Source organism: Papio anubis, chromosome 5 (assembly GCF_008728515.1).
Source record: "Papio anubis isolate 15944 chromosome 5, Panubis1.0, whole genome shotgun sequence".
In the NCBI taxonomy this organism is placed as follows: Eukaryota; Metazoa; Chordata; class Mammalia; order Primates; family Cercopithecidae; genus Papio; species Papio anubis.
In genome coordinates this window covers 125,331,920-125,359,411 of record NC_044980.1, presented here as the reverse complement: position 1 = coordinate 125,359,411, position 27,492 = coordinate 125,331,920, and the positions used below count along the sequence as shown (strand labels likewise).

The following is a 27,492-nucleotide window of genomic DNA, read 5'->3' as shown; positions in this document are numbered from 1 at the left end:
TTGTCCCAAACTCATCCTTCTCCAGTTTTCCAGAATGGCCCATTGACATTCTGTTAAGAGCTTGCTAAACAAACGGGGGTTCATCATTTCCCTGCTCTTCAGGTTTTCAAGTTTTGGTTCCTTTATGAAAATGGTTTCCCCACACACGTGTCCTCACTTAGCAGCCCTGCCAGCATCTTGGTCCATTTTTAGTGCTTCCTCTAGGCTTTTTCTAGCTTCAGGTTCTCTTAAAATGTGTGGTAACCAGACATTTAACTGGCTAAACTAGCCAGGTAGATAACCTAGCTGAGCCCAGTCATCCCATGAAACCATGAAAAACTAATCACTGTGAGACAGTTCTTTTTTTTTTTTTTTGAGACGGAGTCTCGCTCTGTCACCCAGGCTGGAGTGCACTGGCTAGATCTCAGCTCACTGCATGCTCCGCCTCCCGGGTTTATGCCATTCTCTTGCCTCAGCCTCCAGAGTAGCTGGGACTACAGGCGCCCGCCACCTCACCCGGCTAGTTTTTTGTATTTTTTAGTAGAGACGGGGTTTCACCGTGTTAGCCAGGATGGTCTCGATCTCCTGACCTCGTGATCCGCCCGTCTCAGCCTCCCAAAGTGCTGGGATTACAGGCTTGAGCCACCGCGCCCGGCCTTGTGAGACAGTTTTGAGGGGTGTTGTTACACAGCAATAAATAACGGGAATAGACACTACAGTTCTCATTCATTCAACAAATTGTTATCAAAGTTACAATATAGAATATACAAATGTGTGGTTGCCTAGTCTCTAGGTAACCAGAATGGCACATAGATGCTACTGCAGATATAGGGTTATGCAGATTGAAGTCAGTCACAAGTACTTTGATACTCTTTCCATCAAGAGACACAGTATACTCCCTCACTGAATCTTGGGAGTCTCTGTGACCACTCTGACCAATAGAAAATGAAGTGTCACTGTGCCAGTTTCTCAGTCTAGGCCTTAAAGGACTTGCAGCTTCCACTTCCTGTTCATGGAATACTTACTCTTGGGATAGTCTGTTTAGGAACCCGGTCACTATGCTTCCAAAAGCCCAAGACACATGCAGAGGCCATGTGAAGACATCCTGTTTTGAGAGCCCCAGCTGAGCTGCCAAACAACAGTCAGCATCGCTGTCAGTCACGTGAGCCATCAAGAACATCCAGCTCGGTTACACTTTGAGATGACTGCAGCCAACATCTGACTACAACCATAAGACCTCAAGTGACAGCCACCTAGCTGAGCCCAGTCATACCACAGAACCATGAGAAATTAATTATTGTGAGATAGATTTGAGGTTTGTTACACAGCAATAAATAATTGGAACAGACATTACAGTTCTCATTCATTCAGCAAACAGTTATCAAAGCTGCAATATACACGGAACTGTGGAGATACAACAATAAGTAAGACATGCACTTTACTCTTAGAGGGGAAACTGTGGCCCAGCACGGTGGCTCACTCCTGTAATCCCAGCACTTTGGGAGGCTGAGACAGGTGATTGCCTGAGGTCAGGAGTTTGAGACCAGTCTGGCCAACATGGTGAAACCCTGTCTCTACTAAAAATACAAAAAAATTAGCGGAGTGTGGTGACGTGCGCCTGTAATCCCAGCTACTTGGGAGGCTGAGGCAGGGGAATTGCTTGAACCAGGGAGGTGGAGGTTGCAGTGAGCCAAGATTGCATCACTGCACTCCAGCCTGGGCGATGACAGCTATAATACGATGTTAATTTCTGCCATTTATTGTATAACTGTCTAACACAGAACTAAGCTCACATTTTTCCTACATGTACTTTCTACCAATTTCAAATTTTATCCATTTGATCTTTTTCTTTTCAATATACTATCTTATTCCTCTCCTTCCTTTTTATTCTCAAACTACTGCTTCTGTCTCCTCATCTCTGTGGCCCCAATAATCTCGTTTTCACCCTTGATGCTTGTATTTGTTATCTCTTGTTGCATAACAAAGTATCCCAAAACTTAGCAGCTTAAAATAACAGCACTTATTATTTCTCAGAGATACCAGGATCAGGAGATAACACTTCTCACTCAGGGTCTCGCATGAAGTTGCAATCAAGCTGTAAGCCAGGACTGCAGTCATCTTAAGGCTTGACTGCTACAAAGTCTATTTCCAAACTCACTTGCTCAAAGGCCTCAGGTCCTTACCACAAGGGGCTCTCCAGAGGGCTGCTTGCAACATGGCAGCTAGCTTCCCTCAGACAAGAGACAGAAGGGGACAAAGTGGGTGAGAGAGGGGAAGAAGAGGGGGAGAGTGAGCAAGTTCACACGAGTGAGGGTACGTGCACATGCGAGCACAGAAGAAGCCATAGTACCTTAAATAACCTAACGTTGGAAAGGCCATACTATCACTTCTGCCTGTTTTATCAGTTACACAGACCAATCCTGCAACAGCATGAGAGGGGACTATACAAGGGTATGAATACTAAGAGGCCGAGATTACTAGGGACCATCTTAGAAGCTGGCTGCCGCGAACCACATCTTCTTAGGCCTTTCTTTCTCCTTTTCCTGAAACTCCTCCTTGGTTTTCCAGGGCAATCACTTTCACTCTCCTGGATTTTCTGCTTCCTAAGCTTTTCTCAGCCTGTTTCAGTCAATATACTGATACTAGATTAATTTTCCTAAAATACATCTTTCATTAAATCCCTTAGGTTGGCTCCTCCTCATCACCTATCAGAAAGAGTTATAACTAGGCCTGAATATAATGTAGCCCTATCTCCTCAGTGTACAAGATTCAATCCCTATAAATAATTGCCCAAACTCCAGATAACATTTCTACTGCAGCATAGGTCATACTCCTCTTCCCTTTGCACCATGTTCTGACTTCCATCTCCTCTCGGTTGAGCTGAATGAACTTCTCCAGGCCTTATATTTCTCTCCCTGCCTCATTCTCAAAATATTTTTCTCATTTTGTATCCACTGACTCCTCCCTTCTTAACTAACACATTTGTTTGAATCATTTTGTTAAGCACTTTATTAAGCCTAGTTTTCTAAACGCTGAATTCTGAGAGCCTGTCTTCTTAATCAGACCATTAGCTCCTGGAGGGTCATGTCTTAGGTCTCTGGGACCAGCCTTGTTCTCTATGTTCTGGGAGACACTAAGGCAATCATCACATATTTCCTAACTTGATTTTTATTTGTAAACAGAACATAACATGAATTTCTTGTACAAGTGAGGGAAAATATAAACAACTGAAAATCTTTTTGAAAGTGGAAAAGACATTAAAAACATAGTTTAAAATCTGTCTTCTGGGAGAACTTTTCAGTACTTAAATTCTTTTGCTGGGTTCATAAAGTGGCAAGTCGACAGTCCTAAATCTGTGAAAATCTATGCCCACAAGCTAAGTCTTGGGAATTAAACACACATACAAAAGAACGTAGACTATGTCTACCTCACATTTTAAGAAATAAGCTTACCGGCCATGCACGGTGCTCACACCTGTGATCCCAGGGAGGCTGAGGTGGGCCAATCCCTCGAGGTCAGGAGTTTGAGATCAGCCTGGCCAACATGGTGAAACTCCATCTTTACTAAAAATTACAAAAATTAGCTGGGCATGGTGGTGCATGCCTGTAATCCCAGCTACTGAGGAGGCTGAGGCATGGGAATCGCTTCTGGGAGGTGGAGGTTGCAATAAGCCAAGATCGTGCCCTCCAGCTTAGGTGACAGAGAGAGACTCTGTCTCAGGAAAAATAAAAGAAAGGAAATAAGCTTACCTTTAGGCCGGGCGCGGTGGCTCAAGCCTGTAATCCCAGCACTTTGGGAGGCCGAGACGGGCGGATCACGAGGTCAGGAGATCGAGACCATCCTGGTTAATATGGTGAAACCCCGTCTCTACTAAAAAGTACAAAAAAAAAAACTAGCCGGGCAAGGTGGCGGGCGCCTGTAGTCCCAGCTACTTGGGAGGCTGAGGCAGGAGAATGCCGTGAACCCGGGAGGCAGAGCTTGTAGTGAGCTGAGATCTGGCCACTGCACTCCAGCCTGGGCGATAGAGCGAAACTCCGTCTCAAAAAAAAAAAAAAAAAAAAAAAAGCTTACCTTTAAACAAAATAATTGACTCTTCTTATCACAGAAGTGACCTAAGACAGGGCATACTAGCTCAGAGTTCTTACTGAGTAACTACCATCTGCCCAGGCATGAGACAGGTACCTTTTACAATGTGCTGCTACAGGTACAGTTAAGGTAAATCCCTATTCTTACCTCATGGGCACAAGTCCTAGCATTTCATCACGCCGCTTTTCCTTTTTTTTTAGCTCTGATTCTGTTGACTTGAGTTTATCTGGAGCAAGTCGCAGTTTAGACTGCAAATCACTGATGACTTCTTGTAATTCAGCCTCTGTCTGAAAAACTCTCTGACAAACGGGGCAACATGACTGGTTTTCATCTGTTAGCTGAGTAATGAACTGGGAGTAAACTGCTGTGGCTCCAGCCAGCATGGCTATTTTAAGAAAATAAGTTATATCACCAATGAGAAAAAACATAAAATACAGTATTGTCAATATGGTTTCATCTTTTTCTATAAATATATTATTCTTACTTTATAAATATATTATAAAAGAAATAAAAATTCTGATACTTAAAATTCCAATATTCTCTTCCAAAGAGCATGATACATTCAGATTTGTATAAATATTTTTTGGTAACACATTATAAGTATAACAAAATGTCTACTGAGAGCTTTCTCTGTGCCAGGCACTGTTCTAAGGGTTTTACAACTATAATCTCATTCACTCCTCAGTACCCCAGGTGGTAGTTGTGTCCTCATTTTACAGACGATGAAACACAGGAAGGTTTCAGTAACTTGCCTAAAGTCACACAGTGAGTAAGTTGTAGAGCCAGGACTGAAATCCAAGCCATTAGGCTCCATAACCAGGTTTTTAAATTCCCCATCCTTAACAGTTACCTGTGAATGAAAATTCAAAGGTGTCAGAGTATCCTGATAACATAAAGTAGGTAAACTTACCTCGCTGTTTTGATGATTTTTCAATTTCCTCTTTAAGCCTGTCTAAATCACTTTCAAAATCCTGGCTACCACAAACATCAAACAGCTTGTCTTCGTAACTGGACAACTGCTCTTCCTTTCTTTTTAGTTCATTATTTATATGATTTTTATTCTGCTCAGCTGAAGCTAGTTCTTTGCTAAAATAAGAACAAATATGGATTTTCATTTTAAAATAGGAGAAATGAGTTTGAAAGTTTGAATAGGCAAAAACAAGATAAATTTCTGCCAACAAATCATGACCAAATACTTTTTTTTAGAAGTTGAGGGACAAGTCCACTTCTGTCTTAACTCTCCCCCTATGACACTGACTCACCTGCCAGTCCTGCTTATGGGCCTGCTCCCAGAAAAACGTACACAGATTCTGCCTGGTTTCTGGGAGTTCATGGCCTTTGATCCCAGGTTAAGCCCCAGCAAGATGCTTGCTGGGACTACTGGACAGAAAGAAGACAGGAGAACACCCCCGTAATTCTCTTTAGTTCTTTCACAAATACTACTTCCTTACTCTCCTGTAAATACTGTTTCTTTATATCCTCTCCCTCCTTGTTGCTGTCACCCACTTGCCTCCAGAACAGTCATTCCCTCTCGTTAATCAAATATTTTACTTACTAGCACAATTTATCTCCACTTTTAGCTCTTAAATATCATCCTAGCCAACCTCAATACTTACATATAACATGGTTTTTCAATTTGCAGGTTTCGATGCACTAGCTACCATGTAGTCAATTTAATGTATTGTATTCAGCATATTTTTAAAAAATGAAATAGAAGAGATGGTAATATATTGGACTAGGCTGTATGTATATATACTACTTTGAGAAATTGGTTTCAGATAAATGTGTGTTACTGCACACATGCTTCTTCATCATGACTACCCATCGTGAGTCACAGTAAAATTTTGGAAAAAAGTAACTAATACAGATGATATTTTCATTATCCTAGACTCCATTGAGCACTTCTCATCAAGATCACCAGTGACCTAAGTGCCAAGTACAGTCTTCATCTTACTCTACCTCTAGGTAGCACCAAATACTGTTGACTTTCTCCTTGAAGACTGTTTTCTCAAGGCACCCAGACACCACGGCTATCTGGCTCTCACTCTGGTTCCTTGGGCACATCCCAGTTTCCTTCACTTGATCCTTTTCCTTGGCCTGCTAACATTTTAAATGTTTGTGCTTCCTGGGAATCTAATTGTAACCCCTTCTCTTTGCGTAACTCTCTCAAGGTGACATACTAATGACTTCAAGTATCCCTTGCATAGCAACAACTCCCAGTCTCCTGAATTTCAAACTCCAATACTGTATTCCCTCACAGACACTTCCACAAGACACAGAGATTAAACATCACCAAAACCAAGTCCTCTACTTTCCTCAAAAATCTGTGTGGAATTTTTGACCCGCTTATCCAACCACCATCCAAGGTAACATCTGAGAAATATGATCACTTTTTATAATGGATTTCTCACAGAAATGAAAATAGAATTTTTAAATTTTAATCTTCACAGATCTACAAATTTTCAAAGGACAAGACGTCTAAATTACTACCCATTACCATTTTACTTAATTTGTAAAATATGAGGGGTCTTCAAAATGTTCATGGAAAATGTGTATTATAAAAAAACTATGCATGAAGTTCAAAATGTTTTGCACTGAAATAAACTCACACTAACTTGTTATAACATGTCTGAATAGGATCTAGTTTAAGGCACTAACACGGTTAAGACATCAGTTTGAAAAGAGCCCCAATTAGAGCTAAAACTGAAGCAGGAACAAACATCAAATTTATGGTGAAGTGTGGGTGGAAGAATGGTGAATCACTGATACTTTACAATAAGTTTATGAGGTCAATGCCCCAAATAAATCAGCAGTTTACAAATGGATAACTCAGTTTAAGAAGGGATGAGCCATTATTAAAGATGAAGCCCACAGTGGCAGACTGTTCACATCAATTTGTGAGGAAAAAATTCATCTTCTTCATGCCCTAATTGAAGATCAATGATTAACAGCAGAAACAATAGCCAACACCACAGACACCTCAATTGATTCAGGTTACACAATTCTGACTGAAAAATTAAAGTTGAGTAAATGTTCTACTTGATGGATGCCCAACCACTGCTTCCAGATAAGCTGCAGAGAACAGCAGAGCTTTCAATGGAGAGTCTCAACAAGTAGGATCAAGTTCCTAAAGCATTCTTCAAAGAATTGTAACAGGAGGTGATGGAATGTGGCTTTACCAGTACAATCCTGAAGACAAAGCACAGTGAAAGCAACAGCTACCAAGTAATGGAAGTAGTCCAGTCAAAGCAAAAGCAGACCAGATAAGAGCAAAGGTCATGGCAACAGTTGTTTGGGATGCTCAAGGCGTTTTGCTTGCTGACTTTCTGGAGGGCTAAAGAATGGTAACAACTGCTTATTATGAGAGTGTTCTGAGAGAGCTAGCCAAAGCATTAGCAGAAAAATGCCCAGGAAACCTTCACCAGAGTCCTTTTCCAACACAACAAATGTTCCTGCTCATCCCTCTCATCAAACAAGAGCCATTTGCAAGAGTTTCTATGGGAAATCATTAGGCATCCACCTTACAGTCCTGATTTGGCTCCTCCTATCTTCTAGTTTCTTAATCTTAAAAAATCTGTAAAGGGCACTCATTTTTACGCTAATAATGTAAAAAAGACTACATTAACATGGTTAAATTCCCAGGACCCTCAGTTTTTTAGGACTGAACTAAATTGCTGGTATCATTGCTCAGAAGAGTCTTCAACTTGATGGAGCTTATGTTGAGAAATACAGTTTATTTTAAATTTTTATCTTTTAATTCCATTTTTCCATGAACTTTCTGAAGTCTTCTTGTACGCAAGAACTAAAATTGATCAATACAACATACCATTTCAAGACAATAAATTATTTTAAAACAATTAAACAAGCAAGCATGAAATAAGAGATTTCTATTACATCTCCAAATGTTGCAACTTACTTCAATTTGGCAAGTCTGTCCCTGGTCTGATTAATTTCTTTTGATTTACTATGTAGCCAGTCTTCAAGCTGTTTTTTGTTGGGAAAATATCCCAACAGTGACGTTAATTCATCACTGTGCCTAGATTTTATTTTTCTGATTTGTTCATCTTTGTCAGCCTATAGGTAAAAAAAAAAATCTTTTAAAAATAAAGTCTATATCTCTACATTATATCAAGAACAAAAATAAATTCTAGATTGACTAAAGTTCTAAGCTTAAAACTATAAAAATATGAAAATAAAATATAAAATTTCTTAAAGTCTTCAAGTGGGAATGGTCTTTCTAAGCCCTAAGAGTGGAGTACCAAGTCAAACAATATAGAATTTTAAAACTTCTGTTATGTTAAAAGCTAACAGTAATGGTCATGTGTGTGTGTATATATATATTTCTGTATTAACTTTTTGTAATTAAACAATAACTTTTAAGCTTGAAAGTCTATTATACAGAGTACTAAGCTCACTTAGCCTCTAAAATATAAAGTCAATACCAACTTAATACCTTATAGTCTATGACTTATGAATGCAAGGTAGGCTATTTTAAGTACCAGACAGTAAAATTAGAACAAAAAGAGAAATCATACTTTGTCTTTGGTCAGCATCTCCATCTGGGTACGTGTTGTTGTATGATGGTTTAACTGCTCCATCTCCTGGTCAAGTTTACGCAGGGTCCTGTCTAAGTCTGCTTTTTCATTTTGAAGACTTATTACTTCCATTTTTAAGGTTTCTACATTGCTGTTTTTCTCAGCCTTGCTTAACTCACGTTCCTGGTCAATAATTCATACAAATGCAAAGGTGTTAGATATTTTGTGCAAGAATTAAAATAATGATAAGGTGTATTAGAAATTAACTACTCCTCACAATGTTCCAAATAATATTGTTTGTATCCAACAAGAGAAAAAAACAAGGCACTATATATGCTTTAAGGTAAATCTTATTAAAGTGACCGTACTATGTTATAATGGTAGAGAATTAGTAAATAAACCTAGAAGGGTCAAACAGGAAAGAAAAGTGAGAATTAGTGTACAATTAGGAGACATGTGTCTAAGTATACAGATTAGTGAGTCCTCAGTCAACAATTAAGTATTTATTAAGTCCCCATGTAATTCACTACATTGCCTGGAATGTAGAAACTATAAAAATAGTGTGACGTGGTCCCTGACCAGTATCTCCCCACCTCAACAAGATAACACTGTGAAAAAGTGCTAAATTGACAAAAATGTATGCTACAATGGTAAGTTACGAAGCAAAAATAAATGTTTACATAAATTATCAAGATGGGCTTTAAGAAGTTTGCCATGCTTTAGAATGCTTACTTTGGTGATGGAGATGTGAAGAAAGAGGACAGACTAGAAGCAAGAAAGAAAATTTGGAAATACCTGAAAAGACTGGCTAAGAAAGTTGTTACCACAGAAAAAGTAGTAATACAGCAAAAATCATCTAGAATTACAATGCGTGTGACCTACAGGAAAAATACTTGTTTTTTTTATAAACTTTGGTAAGTGTTCTTTTTTTTTTTTTTGAGATGGAGACTCACCCTGTCACCCAGGCTGGAGTGCAGTGGCATGATCTTGGCTCACTGCAACCTCCGCTTCCCAGGTTCAAGCGATTCTCTTGTCCCGGCCTCCCAAGTAGCTGGGACTACAGGTGCGCACCACCACGCCCAGCTAATTTTTGTACTTTTAGTAGAGATGGGGTTTTGCCATGTTGACCAGCCTGGTATTGAACTCCTGACCTCAGGTGATCTGCCTGCCTTGGCCTCCCAAAGTGCTGGGATTACAGGTGTGAGCCACCGCACTCAGCCTGGTAAGTGTTCTTAACCAAGGTGCTCATAAGAATCACCCAGTTTTGTTGTGTTTTTGAATGTACATTTCTATGCCCCATTCTCAGAGATTTTGATTTGGAAGCTCTGAAGCTTTAAGGTCTGAGTACAGTACCTTTAAAAAGCTCCCTATGTGATTCTAATTTTCAACCTACCAGGTTGTAGAACCAAAGACTCAGAAGATCAAGATACTCAGATGAATTCATTTTACATGAGAATAAGACAAAGTTGATGTTTTTATTAAAATGCCATAATCTCAGGATTAAAAATAGACAAAATACTTCTAAAAGTCTTATATCTTAAAATTATTAGATTATTCAAACAATATCTTACAGCTTTTATGAGCTCCTGGTCCAGTTCAAGAATCCTGTCTGAAGATCCTTCCAACTGCTGTAATTCATACTTCACGTTTTTCAGCTCATTCTGCTTCTTATTTAGGATTTCTGATTTTAACTCAATTATTCTTCCCAGTCCAGTTTTCTTATCTCTTATCTCATCTATCTGTTTTTGTTTCAGAGTCTCTTTTTCTGCAAAGTCATTCTAAATGCGTATATAAAGAATGAGCATTAATAATTTACCAATTTAAGAAACAGTTTTTTAATTGCAAAAGGAATATATGTACACTGAAGAAAATACAAAAAAGTACAGTCATGTGTTGTTCAGCAGGGATATGTTCTGAGAAATGCATCATTAAGCAATATTATCGTTGTGTGAACATCAGAATGTATTTACTTAAGCCTACATGGTATAGCTTACTACACACATAGACTATATGGTATAGCCTATTGTTTCTAGGCTACAAACTTATACGGCATATATCTGTACTGAATACTTTGGCAACTGTAACATGATGATAAGTATTTATGTATCTAAACATATCTAAACACAGAAAACATACAGTAAAATACAGTAATACGATTTTATGGGACTACTGTCAAATATGTGGTCCATCACTGACCAAAACATGTGGTTCAAGACTTTATTTTAAAAACTATCAAAACCATTACCCAGAGATAATCATTAACTATGAGCAAATGTTTTCTCTGCAATTAGCTTTTAAAAATTTTTTACTTAAAACCAAATAAAAAATGTAAGTTTACATTTTCTTCATATTTTTATCCTTATACACTTTAGAACATTTGCTTCAATAAAGGTTTCTCTGCCTTGTAGCAGATTTTATGCTAACACTAACAGAAAAATATGCCAAAATAAGAGTCCAACCAAAAATTAAAACAATTCAAGTAGAGAATATGACGCAAACAAAATAAGAAACACTATATTTCAAAATACTTGCCATTAGTTGGTTGGCAGTTTTTGCTTCCCCTTCTTGTCTCTCTTTCACAAGTTTGTGAAAATTTTTAATCTGTCTTTCACTGAATGGTCCACGCTCAAAGCCATCCAATTCTAGCTGTGTTGCCAAAGACTGAATTAATGAATCTCTAGCTCGGATATGTTCTTGATGGCGATCTGCTTGTAGCTGTAGACGACCTTTAAAAAAAAAAAAAACCTCATAATTTTTATTTTTAAACTGGTGCTTAAAAAGTTGAGATAGTTGTAGATTCATGAGTTATAAAAAATAATGCAGAGTGTTCTCTTGTACATTTTGCCCAGTTTCCCCCAATGATAACATTTTGCAGAACTGCACTATAATATCACAACCAGAATACTGACATTGATATAATTCATCAATCTTATTCAAAAGTCCCCAATTTTATTTGTACCCCTGTGCATGTGTATGTGTGTGTATTAAGTTCTAAATAATTTTATCACCTGAGTAGGTTCATATATCCACTATGGCAGTCAAGGTACTGAACAGTTCCAACACTACCAGAACCCTCTTTTTGTTCTAATCATAACCATACCTATCTCCCTCCTGTCCCTTCTCTTACCTAGTATCCCTGGCAACTACTAATTTCTCCACCATTTCTAAAATTTTGACATTACAAAAATGTTATATAAATGGAAACATACTGTGTATAGCCTTTTAAGATTGGCTTTTCACTCAGCATAAGTCCTTGGAGATTCTTCATTCATACAGAAAATGTGTAATATCATAGTAGGAAAAACAACCAAATGAACATTTTGTCCTACCCTGTTCAACAAGCAGTTCTGATTTTTCTTGATTCAGAAGCCTAGATTCTTTATTTAATTTTTCCAGTTCACGATGACAGTCTACCAATTTCCTTTCTTTCTCCCTTACTGTTCTCTGGTGATTGTGATATAAATCATTTAGTTGCTCATCAGTCCCTTGAAAAACCTGTGTAACACCAAAATAAAAAGCTTTAATGTACAAACATAAGAAAATATGATCACTTTGAGGTGCCAAACAGAAACCAAACTTTATTCAATATCCTTCATTTCAACATATACATAGAAGTAACCAGATCTGTATTTTTTTCCAATGTGGATGGCAAAATGGATTCAAATAAAGTTCATTACAATAATCCTAAAATTTTGAAGCAGAACAAAATTCTACCACCACAAACCTTTTCCATTTTCTCTTCGAGTTCACTATTATCTTTCTCCATTTGCTTCTTTCGGCTATCCAAGGCTTTAATTTCATTGTCAAGTTTCATTATTTTAGAGAGATTATGTTCAATTTCTTTTAGACGATTCTGAAAATAAAGAAACACCACATAAATAAAACTCACTATAGCTTACATGGCTGATAGATGAAGACAAATAAGATAATCCAGGTCCAGGCATTTAGTAAAAGTGATCTAATTTAATGCTAACAATAACATTGTAGAGCGGGCCTAGAGAAACTGAAGTTCAGAGACATTAAGTAACTTAGCCCAAGTCCTTATAGCTAGTAGAGAGAAGTAGGAATTCAATTCCACTTCTAACTCCGAACACCATGCCCTGTCCTCAACCTCCCACAAAAGTCATTCATTCACTGGGCAGTTAGAGTTACAATACATAAAGCAGCACATTTTAAGAACTTAATCCTTAAAAGGCTAATTATTTAATGTATTTTTGTTTTTAAGTCAGGACTACTGAGAGGGCTAGAAATTCATGGTGAGTTACCAATGCATTCTGAGCCTGTAGGCAAATTTACATGAAGAGTATACTTTAATCCAAAGCTTGCTCAACCACAGAGGACTCTGAGCAAGTAAAGTACAACAAACGAGCTCAGTGGCCTGCTCTGAGGCTCGCTTCCAGAGACAGCTGGCTGCCCCATCTTCTAGGAATGAATACTGGGATCTGGTTCGGGGCATTCTCTTATTGGATGATGCTGGGGATATTCTTCTAGCATTTGCCTCTATGATTCCAAAACTGACCAACTCTTCTTCTAACACATTTTTAGAACCTACTTGTATTATTATTATTATTTTAAATGCAGAGACAAGGTCTTGCTATGTGGCCCTGGCTGGGGTGGCTATTCACAGGTGCAATAACAGTGCAATACAATTTGAACTCCTGGGCTCAAGTGTTCCTCCCACCTCAGCCTCCAAGTAACTGGGACTATAAGTATGCACCACCATGCCCACCAGGACCTAATTTTAAACTAACATATTAAGTTACTGGAATGCTTAGACAGTAATTGCAAACCTTCATAATTGTACCAAAATGTATCCTTAACTTTAACATAATTTATTAAAATTATACTAATAGCATACCTTGTGATTTGCATATGAATGCAAACAGCCTAAAATCAGAAACTTTGTTTACTTTGTTTCCTAATGTATCCTCAGAACATGCAATAGGTGTTCAATGTTAGCTAAATGAAAGAGAGATTTGAAAAAAATAACTTTACCAAGAACAAAAGTCACAGGTATCACTGATTGAATGTCTGCTATGTTCCAGGCATTGTACTAGGTGCTGCTATAAATTCTCTCTAATCCTCACAAAAGCATATACTAAGCAGGAGACTAAAAGGACTTAACTGACTTGTACAAAAATGTATTATAAACTATAAAACATTGAAGAACATTTTTGTGGCACTGGGTCAAAGACTTCCCCTAAATATGAAACAAAAAGCATAAACCATAAGTGAAAACAGTTGACAAACTGTGCCTCATCAAAATTTAAAACTCCTGTCCTCTGAAAAGCAGTTAAGAAATATCTGCAAAACCAATATCTGATAAAGGGCTGGTATCCAGAACATATTTAGAACTCTCTGCCCAGCACTGTAGCTCACACCTGTAATCTCAGCACTTTGGGAGACTGAGGCAGGCCGATCGCTTGAGCCCAGAAGTTTGAGACCAGTCTGGGTAACCTGGTGAGATCTTGCCTCTACAAAAAATTAAAAAACATTAGCTGGATGTGGTGGTGTGTGCCTGTAGTCCCAGCTACTCAGGAGGCTGAGGTGGAAGGATCACTTGAGCCTGGGAGTCAGAGGTTGCAGTGAGCCAAGATCACACCACTGCACTCTGGCCTGGGTGAGAGAGAGAGACCTTGTCTCAAAAAAAAAAAAAAAAAAAAGAACTCTCACAGCTCAATAATAAAATGACCAATAAATAAATAAAATTGAAAATAGGCAAAAGATTTTTACATTTTACTAACAAAGATATTCAGATGGCAAATAAATACATGAAAAGATGCTCAAAATCAATAATGAACTGACTAACTGATCAACTAGGAAAACACAAATTAAAAAATATAAAGAAATACAACCTCACAATGAGATACTACCACACACCTACTATTATGGCTAAAATGAAAAAGATTGACAGTACTAAGTGTGGATGAGAATGCAGAGCAATTACATTCTCATAGATTATTGGTAAATTGTTGGTAGGACTACAAAGTGGTACCAGATGGTACAGCTAAAGTATACATTAAACACACACTTACCATACAACCAAGCAACCCCATTCCTAAAGTTATCCAAAGATCGGTATACAAAAGTTTATAGCAGTTTTATCTGTAACAGCCCAAAGCTGAAAACAACTTAATGTCCATCAGCCACGGAATGGATGAGGAAAAAAACTATAATATATGCATACAATGGAAGGAATGCTCCTAAGCAATAAAAAGGAATGAACTGCCGGGGCGCAGTGGCTCACGCCTGTAATCCCAGAACTTTGGGAGGCTGAAGTGGGCAGATCACCTGAGGTTGGGAGTTCGAGACCAGCCTGACCAACATAGAGAAACTCTGTCTCTACTAAAAATACAAAAAAAAATTAGCTGGGTGTGGTGGCGCATGCCTGTAATCCCAGCTACTCGAGAGGCTGAGGTAGGTGAATTGCCTGAACCCGGGAGGCGGAGGTTGTGGTGAGCCAAGATCACACCATTGCACTGTAGCCTGGGCAACAAGAGTGAAACTCCATCTCAAAAAAAGAATGAATTACTCACACATGCAGCAACACAGATAAATCCCAGACACAAAAGTCTGCATACTCTATGATTCTATGTATGTGCCACTCTTTGGAAAAGGCAAAACTATAATGACAGAAAACAAATTAGTGACTATTAAGGATGGGAGCAGGGGGAGAAGACTGACTGCAAGGACTTTGAGAGAACTTTTTGGGGAGACTGAAATATTCTACATCTTCATTGTAGTGCTGGTTATGCTACCATATGCATATGTCTTAACTCATAGAATTTATATTCTAAAAAGTGTGGGTTTTACCATATATATATTACACCTTAATAAACTTGACTTAAAAAGAAAAAACAAGTATAAACTTAGGAATCAAAGGACTCAAATCCTACCTTTAACCCTTATTTCCACCGTGAACACCTGTGCCTCAGTTTTCTTGCCAATACAACCTCACAGAGTTACTATGGGGTTTACATCATACATTGTAAAGCACTTGGATTAGTGTTAGGCATTAAACAGTGAATGAGACCATTTGCACTACTTGTGAAAAAACTTCTGTACTCAGAAAATACCTTTTGAGTAGAGTCTGACAAAGATAACTGGATGGATACTTAAAAGCAATGAATATTAACAGCTCCATTATGATAATCTACAAAGTGCTCAGTTTCTTTCCATCAGTGTTTTCACTGCCTCTTGATAGCACAAACATTATGACAATCATCTGGGCTTGGATCTTTCATGACATCTCTACCTGCTTCATTCCTTAAATCCAGCCAGTCACCAGATCCCCTGAATTCCTTCTTTGACATCTGTGTTTTGGTTCTAATCTCAGAGCACAAAACATAGGTTCCATCCCCAGAGTACACACCTAGTAAAAGGAGCTAGGACAAGCAGGCAGACGACAACAACAAAAACAGCCAAGTGTTTAAAGCTTAGGTGCCAGTGTGAAATGAGTTTAAAAAAATAGAGCAGCTGGGCTATCAAGTATAGAAGGACCATGAACTTGTGTATGGAAAAAAAAACAATTAGAAACGTATTCCTCTAGCAATTCCCATTTAAGGCAAGAAAGGAAAACAGATCTAAGTAGGGCAAAAAAAGAGGACAGGATATGATGGGATGGTAATAAAGTAGTTTATAAGAGAGTGAGAGTTCCTGAAGATGAAGGGAATCAGTAAAAATGGGAAAGGATGCATTCTAGTGCATGGCTGAAAGGAAGTAGTCTTTTCTGGGAAGGTGATTTGACCCAAACTTTAATTGGGTTCTATGAAGGGAAGAACCTTCACATGTCAGAGCTAAAAAAGGACTCTGGAAGTCATTTACTTAATAAACATTTACTGAACCACCTGCTACGTGCCAGGCACTAGGCTAGGCTCTGAGGAAACAGAGAAGAGTATGAAACCCTTGGAGAATTACTCACAATTAAACACAAACAAGTACATAAATACCTCAACCTCTGCTACAGCCTTGGTTAGAATCTTGGCACCACTCACTAAATCCTAGGTATTATCATTTAGCCCTACCTTGACATCATTTCCAATAAAAATGCTTCATTTCAACAATATGGATTTCCTTGACAGTGTTCAAAGACAGCTTGGATTTTACTGTCTCTATGTCTCCAATGCCCTACTCATTTATGATCAAAAAAGTCATGGCCAAATTTAGTCCTATGAAATCCTCTCTGGCTACCTCAGACAGAAATTCTCTTTCTTTATCCTCAGAGCTCCTACAGGTCTTGTTTTTTTTCTGCTTTACTGTTACACACGCTTGTCATCTCTCCAACCAAGATGCTCCTCAAGAAAATAAAATGTGGAGTGGGGCAAGGGGGAAAGAAGAAAAAAAAAAGGAAATCTTTTCCAGTATCTTGGTACTTACCACGGTGCTCACAGAGAGTTACCAGGACAACTCATCCTAAAATATAACATACTCTTCCACTCTTCTGTCTATTGAACTAAGTCTGAAATCCATTAGCTTTCTATAATCTGATCCCGATTCATATTGATCATTTACTCCTTTTATATTGATTTACTTAACCCAGACTTTTCCTCTCACAATTCTGTTCTGATTAAGCTTGTACAGGTAAATATACACATACATACAAGTGAATGTTTGTATACACATATGTATAGTATACATGCAGTTAAAAAAAGCTACAGGTAGAATATACTCTGGAAGTTCAGAGATGAGGAATGGAAGACTATCTTTTACTTTTCACCTAATATCCTTTTATAACTTTTTCACTGGGGGCACATATTACTTTTAAAAGAAAAGTCAAAATAAATACGAACATTTCCGGGCACAGTGGCTCATGCCTGTAATTCCAGCACTTTGGGAGGCTGAGGCGGGCAGATCACTTGAGGTCGGGAGTTCGAGACCAGCCTGACCAAAAATGGAGAAACCCCGTCTCTACTAAAAATACGAAAAGTTAGCTGGGCGTGGTGGCGCATGCCTGTAATCCCAGCTACCCCGGAGGCTGAGGCAGGAGAATTGCTTGAACCCAGGAGGTGGAGGTTGCAGTGAGCCAAGATCGCACCACTGCACTCCAGCCTGGGCAACAAGAGCAAAACTCCATCTCAAAAAAAAAAAAAAAAAAAGATAAATAAATAAATACAAACATACATACATAAAATGTCTTCTAGTTTGCTGACTTGATTTCTTCCCAGTCTTCAAGACCCACCTCAGCCCTACCTCCTCCCAGAAGCCCTTGCAATATATTTCTATGCATGGCCATCATTAAAAATATATATATTTTCTACTTCATGATTCAAAGATCTATACCGGTATTTACAAGTGAGTTTTTAAAAATCAAATCAATACCTTCTTAAATGACTTAAAAAAATCTACTATCTAAAATGTAGAAAATAGCCATTTTTAAGAATGCTCTTACTTAGACTAGGAATGCCTTAAGGACAGGGGGGTGCTGTTGTAGTCCTTTTTGTACTCAAGCACAGTATACCTTGACACAAAGAAGACACCCAATAAATGCTTATTAAATGAATGAATGGAATTTCCTGTAGGCCTTTCTTATAAATCACGGGGTTTAGACAGGTATACTCATTTGCAAATATATCAACATGTTATGGATCAATTCCAAATTCTGTACAATTTTTGAATGTTTCAAAAACATTCTGCAAATTTAAAAAATTCTCTAGAAAGATCTGTCAATTAAAAAAAAATCTTAATACAGAACTGTAGGGCTGGGTAATGATATTGCTATTTAACACCTAGTGATCTACACTACTAATTTAGTGTGATACAACAAATTTGTTTTCTTTCAAATCCAAGCTCTTTGAGCAATTTAAAGACTAATATAGACCTAAAACATTAGCTAACTGATAATTTGAGAAATATACAAGCCATTCAGTTTCATATACAAATAAGGGGAGAATGCTACCATAGTTAAAACAAACAAACAAAAAAAAGGACTACCTCTTTAGTATACAAGAAATTAACTACTGTATATCACTGTGACTTTAGTTAATAACAATATATAATTGCTAAGAGAGTAGATTTTAAGTGTTCTCATCATTAAAAAAAAAATGAAGTAATTTTATGCACGTTAATAGCTTGATTTAGCCATTCCACAATGTATACTTTTATCAAAACATCACGCTGTATGCTACAAAGATATACAATTTTTGTCAATTAAAAATAAAATCAAGTTACCTTCAATGGATCAAGTTCATTCTCATAGGATTTGACAATTTCCTTTGAAGATGTTAACTGGGCTTCCTTACTTGTAATCTGATCACGAATCTCACAAGCTTTTTCCTTATATTGCTTCAGATATTTTAGTTCCATTTGATATTCTTTTACTTTCTGACCTTGTGTCTGACGTACCTGCCGAAGTGTTTCCAAGGCTTTAATGTATCTTTGAAGACACAAAACAAAAATCAAATTTCTGGCAAAGTAAATTATGGTGTATATTCATACAGTGGGATATTATGCTGTCACTAAGGTTACAGTTACAATGAGTTTCTAATAACTTGGAAAATGCCTATGACATAGTAAGTGAAAAAAATTACATTTATACTGTCAATCAGGTATATAAATATATGAACAGAAAGACAAGTGAAATAAAATATGCCCAATGGTTGCTGCTGGGTGAGAGGTAGTAACTGATGACGTTTCTGCTTTTTAAATTCTTTCTGTTAAAAAGAAGCATCCAAATTGCAAACACGGTTCAATAACTTAATGGACTACAAAGTTTATTTAAGGGTTACAAACCTTGTTGCTGAAAAAATCTCATCAAACTTTTGCTTCAAAGCCTTTCCTTCACTTAAAGGCCAATTAGAATCTTCTTGATGACAGAAAATGACGTTATTTAGCACAGCCTTGGAAACCCCAAGAGAACTGATCATTTCTCGGTCAATTTCTGCACACTTAGAGCTTAGACTGACCTTTTCACCATGCCTACAGAAAATGAAAATCAAGAACATATGTAAAATAACCTTCAGTGTATCTACTCTATTGCTTAATCAGTTCATACTGTAATTCTTAAAAAAAAAAAGGCCCTTCACCTATCCCGTTAGAAATGGCTTCATCATGCTAAAAAGTGTAACTCTGAAACTATTTAGCACTTCACAGATGAAAAGATATGTAAAAAAAGTAGCTCAGGAAAGGAAGCCAGAATTTATTTTTTACATATTACAGACTGCTTTGGTGAACAGAGGCAGTATCTGTCTTTACTATTTTTTATACATTTCATTTTGTATTTTGAAAATATTACACTGGGCCAGGCACAGTAGCGCATGTCTATAACCCCAGCAATTTGGGAGGCCGAGGTGGGCGGACTACCTGAGGTCAGGAGTTCCAGACCAGCTGGACTAACACAGTGAAACCTTGTCTCTATTAAAAATACAAAAAAGGCCGGGCGCGGTGGCTCAAGCCTGTAATCCCAGCACTTTGGGAGGCCGAGACGGGCGGATCATGAGGTCAGGAGATCGAGACCATCCTGGCTAACATGGTGAAACCCCGTCTCTACTAAAAAATACAAAAAACTAGCCGGGCGAAGTGGCGGGTGCCTGTAGTCCCAGCTACTGGGGAGGCTGAGGCAGGAGAATGGCGTGGACCCGAGAGGAGGAGCTTGCAGTGAGCTGAGGTCCGGCCACTGCACTCCAGCCTGGGTAACAGAGCAAGACTCCGTCTCAAAAAAAAAAAAACAAAAAAACCCAAAAAAAAACCAAAAAAAATTAGCCAGGTGTGGTGGTGGGCACCAGCTCCTCAGGAGGCTGAGGTAAGAGAATCACTTGAACCTGGGGGAGGTGGAGGTCGCAGTGAGCTGACATCGCACCATTGCACTCCAGCCTGGGAAACAAGAGTGAAACTCTGTCTCAAAAAAAAAAAAGTTACACTGAATATATTAAGAATGCTTTGTAGAGGGCTAGAATGGACACAGATAGATCAACAGGTTATCACATTAGGTCATGGAAAGACAATGGTAGCTTGGACTAGGACTAGAATGGTTGTTGTCGAGGTGGAAACAGATTCAAGAGACATTTAGATTCAATTTAGGTCTTAGTAACAGACTGGATATGTAAGGCAACGACAGTATCAAGACTTAGGTTCTTGGTTTTTGTCACTGGATGGATAGTGGTGTCATTCACCAAGCTGAGGTATACCATAAGACCAAGTTGTTGGAGGTTTTTTAAGGGGGGAGGTCAAAGAGAAAGGACTGTGAGTTTGGTTTTGGAAACATTGAATCTAAGTTGTCTCTGAAACAACTGGTAAAAAATCAGAGATGGGGCCGGGTGTGGTGGCTCACGCCTGTAATCCCAGCACTTTGGGAGTCCGAGGCAGGTCGATCACGTGGTCAAGAGATCAAGACCACTCTGGCTAACATGGTGAAACTCCGTCTCTAATAAAAGTACAAAAATTAGCTGGGCGTGGTGGCGGGCACCTGTAGTCCCAGCTACTCGGGAGGCTGAGGCACGAGAATTGCTTGAACCTGGGAGGCGGAGGTTGCAGTGAGCTGAGATTTCACCACTGCACTCCAGCCTGGGTGACAGAGCGAGATTCCATCTCAAAAAAAAAAAAAATCAGAGATGGGTAAATAGGTCTGGGTAAATGGGTCTGGAAACAGAGGTCTGGTTTGGAGATATAAATCTGTGAGTCATCTATGAACACAGAGTAGTTCGAACAATGGATAAGAATGTGATTACCTAGGAAGAAAATACAGAGCAAAAAAAAGGAGAAGATATAGGACTGAGCCTAATGAGACTTCCAACCTTTATTGATGGGGTGAATGAAGTAGTATGTGGCTGTGATAGAGAGAACAGTATTGTATCATGGAGGTCTAGAAAAAGAAATTTTCAAATAAGTGATAAACTAGCATTTACTCAGCTATGGTATATGGAACAATGGTTCTCCAAGATGTCCACATTTTAATTCCTTCAATTTGTGAATGTTACATTGCACAGCAAAAGAGAATTAAGATTACAGATGGAATTAGGGTGTTAATCATTTGACCTTAAAATAGACTATCCTGGATTATTTAGATGGGGCAAATGTAATCATATGGGTTCTTTAATGTGAGAGAGGAAGGCAGAAGAAGAGAGAAGAGGTCACAGTGATTTGAGACGAGAAGAACTATGCCCACTATTGCTTGCTTTGAAGACAGAGTAAGAGGGCATGAGCTAAAAAATATAGGTGGCCTCTAAAAGATGGAAAGAACAAGGAAACATATTCTCCCTCAGAGCCTCCAGAAAGGAACGTAACCTGCTAAAATTTTGATTTTAGCCCAGTGAGACCTAATTCAGACTAGTAAACTACATAAGTGTAAGATAATAAATTTGTATTGTTTATGCCACTAAGTTTGTGGTTTGTTATAGCAGTCATAGAAGATTAATACATGAACTCTTACTACATATTAAGCATTTCATATGCATTAGCTCAACCTTGACAACATCTTTCTAAGCTACGTACAGTGATAATGAATGCCTATTTTACAAATGAAATAAACAGAAGCTCACTCTTAGGTCTACTTTGTATAGCAGTAGCATTACTCTAATTAAAAACAGAGTTATTAGTAACTTTAGTCAGAGGTGTTTCAAAGGACGAATGTGACTACAATTAGAGTGAAGAGGAAGTGAAGAAATGGAGACAGTATCAACAACTCTTTTGAGAAGACTGGCTAAAAAGGGGAAGAAGGAGACAGGTAGTAATTGGAGTGGAATGAAATCCCAGGGTATAAGAGATACTTGAGTGTGTTAAAATGGCAATGATGAAAACCTGCTTGAGAAGCCAGTATAGTGCCTCTAGCACATAGTAGATGTGCATTATTGGTTAAATAAAGGAATTACTTAATTAGTTAAAAGGGAGGAGAAGTAGCTAAACAGTCAAGTAATTTGCTCAACAAAGTCAGAGACTCGAATCTAAGGCAGTCTAATCCCCAAATCCATTAGAAAATGATACCTGCCTCTAACAGAATGATAATGGTTGAAAGGAACAATTTATCATTCTTTCCTACTTGTTTGCTTCTCATCTCAACCATTCTTAAGCACGACACTAGAATTTTTTACTCATTCAACCTGTATTTGAGTGATTATGCGTTTTCAATTCAGCAACTGTTCAGAAATTACTCAAGAGAATGGAACATAACCTTAAGTCTGTAATGGGACCATTCTATTTAATTGACAAATAGCATACACAAAAAATCAAATGTTGATAGTGGAGGAGGGTGTGTTTGTGTGTAGGGGTAGGGAGAAAATGGAAGCTCAGTACTTTCTGCCCAATTTTGCTATAAGCCCAAAACTGCTCTAAAAAAACAAAGTCTAAAGTCTATTGAAAAAAATTTAATATGCTCCCCTAAACTTAAAGTAGTAAACAACCATCAACTTACAAACCTGAAAATAAACAGAAATTCAAATATCACATAAACACCTACTTTGTTCTAGTAATGACTCCTTCCAAAGTTTTAAATTCTGTCTTTTTGCTTTTCTGAGTACACACCATAGATCTTTGTACAGCTATAAGTTCTCCATTGACATCACGAAATTGCAGACGAATTTGGGCTCTCACATCTGTTTCCTGAGCAACCTTTGAAGGAAAACAGAGAAAAAACTTATGTTACTTTAATAAGCACCACTGTTGGTTCTGAGAGAACACGCATAAGCAATCTTACCCAGAATGAGGGAACAAAAAGAAAAACATCCAAAAGGAGTGACATTTTTACATGCTATCCAAAATACAGAAGAATACTGCTTAATTAATTTATAAAAATGATATATTATCTACCTCCTTTATTCAGCATCATTAGGAGATAAGGTATGCAGATTTTTCAAATAAATGCATTTTATCTCTGTAAGCATCAAAAATGTTTTTTATCATTAAAAATCACAAATTTATAGAAAGGTAGAATGATTCGGTTTGGCTTTGTCTCCACTCAAATCTCATCTTGAATTCCCATATGTTGCAGGAAGGATCTGGTGGAAGGTAACTGAATCACGGGGACAGGTCTTTCCCATGCTGTTCTTGTGACAGTGAGTAAGTCTCACAAGACCTGATGGTTTTATAAGAAGGAGTTTCCCTGTACAAGCTCTCTTTGCCTGCTGCTGTCCATGTAAGATGTGACTTCCACCTCCTTGCCTTCCACCATGATTGTGTGGCCTCCCAAGCCACATGAAACTGTAAGTCCATTAAACCTCTTTATTTTGTAAATTGTCCAGTCTCAGGCATATCTTTATTAGCAGTGTGAAAACGGACTCATACAGTAAATTGGTACCAGGAGTGGAGCGCTGCTGTAAAGTTACCCAAAAATGTGGAAGCAACCTTGGAACTGGGTAACAGGCAGATGATGGAACAGTTTGGAGGGCTCAGAAGACAGGAGAATGTGGGAAAGTTTGGAACTCCCAAGAGACTTGTTGAATGGCTTTGACCAAAATGCTGACAAGGATATGGACAATGAAATCCAGGCTGAGGTGGTCTCAGATGGAGATGAGGAACTTGTTGGGAACTGGAGCAAAGGTGACTTTTGTTATGCTTTAGCAAAGGAACTGGCAGCATTTTGCCCCTGCCCTAGAAATGTGTGGAACTTGGAACCAGAGAGATGATTTAGGGTATCTGGTGAAAGAAATTTCTAAGCAGTAAAGCATTCAAGAGGTGACTTGGGTGCTGTTAAAGGGATTCAGTATTAAAAGGGAAACAGCATAAAAGTTTGGAAAGTTTGCAGCCTGACAATGCGATTAAAAAAAAAAAATCCCATTTTCTGAGGACAAATTCAAGCCAGTGGCAGAAATTTGCATAAGTAACGAGGAAACAAATGTTAATTACCAACACAATAAGGAAAATGTCTCCAGGGGCATGTCAGAGACCTTTGCGACAGCCTCCCTCTTCACAGGCCCAGAGGTTTAGGAGGAAAAAATAGTTTTGTAGGTCAGGCCCAGGGTCCCTCTGCTGTGTGCAGTCTAGGGACTTGGTGCCCTGTGTCCCAGCCATGACCAAAAGAAGCCAAAGTACAGCTTGGGCTGTTGCTTCAAAGGGTGGAAGCCCCAAGCCTTGGCAGCTTCCATGTGGTGTTGAGCCTGCAGGTGCACAGAAGTCAAGAACTGAGGTTTGGGAACCTCCACCTAGATTTCAGAGGATGTATGGAAACACCTGGATGCCCAGGCAGAAATTTGCAGCAGGGGCGGGGCCCTCATGGAAAACCTCTGCTAGGGCAGCATGGAAGGGAAATGTGGGGTTGGAGCCCCCACAGAGTTCCTATGGAGGGGACTGCCTAGTGGAGCTGTGAGAAAACAGCCACTGTCCTCCAGACTGGTAGATCCCCCAGAATAATAGATCCACTGACAGCTTGCGCTGTGCACCTGGAAAAGCCGCACTCAACACCAGCCCGTGAAAACAGCCAGGAAGGAGGCTATACCCTGCAAAGCCACAGGAGCGGAGCTGCCCAAGGCCGTGGGAGCCCACCTCTTGCATCAGAGTGACCTGGATGTGAGACATGGAGTCAAAGGAGATCATTTTGGAGCTTTAAGATATTCCTGCCCCACTGAATTTCGGACTTGCATGGGGCCTGTAGCCCCTTTGTTTTGGCCAATTTCTCCCATTTGGAATGGCTGTATTTACCCAATGCCTGTACCCCCATTGTATCTAAGAAGTAACTAACTTGCTTTTGAGTTTACAGACTCACAGGCAGAAGGGATGTGCTTTGTCTTGGATAAGACTCTGGACCGTGGACTTCTGAGTTAACGCTGGAATAAGACTTTGGGGGACCATTGGGAAGGCATGATTGGTTTTGAAATGCGAGGACATGAGTTTGGGAGGGACCAGGGATGGAATGATATGGTTTGGCTGTCTCCCCACTCAAATCTCATCTTGAATTCCCATGTGTTGTGGGAGAAACCAGGTGGGAGATAATTGAATCACGGGGCAGGTCCTTCCCTATGGTGTTCTCGTGATAGATGGTTATTATAAGGGGGAATTTTCCTGCACAAGCTCTCTTCTCGTTTGCCACCATGTAAGACATGTCTTTCACCTTCCACCATGATTGTGAGGCCTCCCCAGCCACATGGAACTGTAAGTCCATTAAACCTCTTTCTTTTGTAAATTGCCCAGTCTTGGGTATGTCTTTACTAGCAGCGTGAAAATGGACTAATACATAGAACTACAGTATACACAGCTTTCCTGCTCCCCAAACCACATGAGAGTAAGTTGCTGATCTGACGTCCCAACACCAGTATTTCCTACAAAACAAGGACTTTTTTCAACCACAAAAATCAGGAAACTGATACTGATATATTACTACCACATGGTCCACAAATCCCATTCAAGTTTTGCCAGTTGTTCCAATATGTGATAAGTTACCTTTAACTCAGCTGTGGCATATAAAATGATAGTTCTCCAAAGACATCCACATTCTAATCCCTTGAATTTGTGAATGTTACATTACACGGCAAAAGAGAATTAACATTACAGATGGAACTGGGGTGTCAATCACTTGACTTTAAAATAGAAAGATTATCCTGGATTATTTGAATGAGGCAAAGTATCCACAAAAAATTAGATGCTGACAGTAGAGGAGGCTGTGTGTGTACGTGCAAGGAATATACAGAAACTGTACTTTCTGCTCAATTTTGCTATAAACCCAAAGCTGATCTACAAAACAAAGTTTAAAGTCTATTGAAAAAAATTTAATATGCTCCCTTAAACTGAAAGTAGTAGAAAATGATCATCATCTTTTAAGTCCTAAAAGACCAACAATGAACAGACATTCAAACATCATATAAACACCTATTTTTTCTGATGTTTTCTGTCTTATATTAATATGGTGACTTCAGCATTCTTTTCATTAGTTGGCACAGTATATTTTTTCCATCCTTTTGTCTTTAACCCATCTGTACTATTATATATAAAAACACTGTTATTCCTTTTACTCTAGGGTTTTTTGGTTATTGCCCTCCATCTTTCTCACGTTTTTATTTTTATGTTTTTATTTATATCTATGAAGATAGTTGTAAGATTTATAATAAGATTTTAAGGTTCTTATCTACTAATTCTATCATCTATTCGTCTCTAGGGCAGTTTTGTGGATGCCTTCCTCACTCAGTCCTACCTAATGGCTTTTGGACTGAATTAATCAGGAATGAATAACTATTCCTCCGTTAGTTATGCTGAGAGTTTTTGTCATGAATGAGTATTACATTGAAATGCTTTTTCTGTATCTGTTGATGCTCATATAATTTTTCTTCTTTATTATGTTAATGTGGCAAATTACACTGATTGGCTTTTTCTTTTTCTACTGCCTAATTCATTTGTCCCAGTATGTGCTTTACAGCAAAAGGATCCAGTTCAGAATTACACTTTGTATTTGGTGGTTATGTCTCTTTACTTTCTTTCAGCCTGAAACAGTTGCTCAGATTTTCCTTGACTTCCATGACTGATAATTTTGAAAAGTACAGACCATTATTTTGTAGAACACCTCCCAAAATTTGTGTAATATTTCCTCATGACTAGAATCAGGTTATGTATCTTTGGCAGGAATATTATACAAGTGATGATGAGTTCCTTTTTCTGCATCTCATCAGATAGGGTATCATTTCCATTTATCTCATTACTGAGGGTATTAACTTCAATCCATTTATTTATTTATTTATTTTGAGACAGGGTCTCACTTTGTCACTCAGGCTGGAGTGCAGTCACCTCACTGCATCCACGAACTCCGAGTCCTAAGCAATCCTTCTGCCTCAGTCCCCGAAGTAGCTGGGACTATAGGTGCATGCCACCACATCCCGCCAATTTTTGTAGTTTTTGTAGAGATGTGGTTTCACCATGTTGCCTAGACTAACTTCAATCTCTTGACAAAGGTGTATCTCTTAGCTTCTCCACCAAAAAGTTTTTCTTACTTTACAATTACTTAATAATATGAGGGAGAGATGCAGAGACCATATAACTATCC

At 38.5% G+C, this 27,492-nt stretch overlaps 1 protein-coding gene across 4 annotated transcripts in view; it reads right to left on the bottom strand.

Annotated features, from left to right (window-relative positions):
* RAD50 (RAD50 double strand break repair protein) overlaps nucleotides 1-27,492 on the bottom strand; it is an 86,773-nt gene that overhangs the window by 42,224 nt on the left and 17,057 nt on the right. For 3 of the 4 annotated variants that reach the window (XM_009209045.3, NM_001169034.1, XM_021939179.2), the window contains exons 3-13: nucleotides 22,987-23,138; nucleotides 19,329-19,514; nucleotides 18,768-18,972; nucleotides 12,325-12,453; nucleotides 11,930-12,095; nucleotides 11,133-11,326; nucleotides 10,172-10,378; nucleotides 8,601-8,783; nucleotides 7,982-8,139; nucleotides 4,976-5,151; nucleotides 4,213-4,450 (exon numbers count right to left, since the gene is read on the bottom strand). In XM_009209045.3, coding sequence (XP_009207309.1) covers nucleotides 4,213-4,450; nucleotides 4,976-5,151; nucleotides 7,982-8,139; nucleotides 8,601-8,783; nucleotides 10,172-10,378; nucleotides 11,133-11,326; nucleotides 11,930-12,095; nucleotides 12,325-12,453; nucleotides 18,768-18,972; nucleotides 19,329-19,514; nucleotides 22,987-23,138 — 1,994 coding nt within the window. The remainder of the gene's footprint in view (nucleotides 1-4,212; nucleotides 4,451-4,975; nucleotides 5,152-7,981; nucleotides 8,140-8,600; nucleotides 8,784-10,171; nucleotides 10,379-11,132; nucleotides 11,327-11,929; nucleotides 12,096-12,324; nucleotides 12,454-18,767; nucleotides 18,973-19,328; nucleotides 19,515-22,986; nucleotides 23,139-27,492) is intronic. The other variant, XM_009209046.2, reaches the window with a different exon arrangement.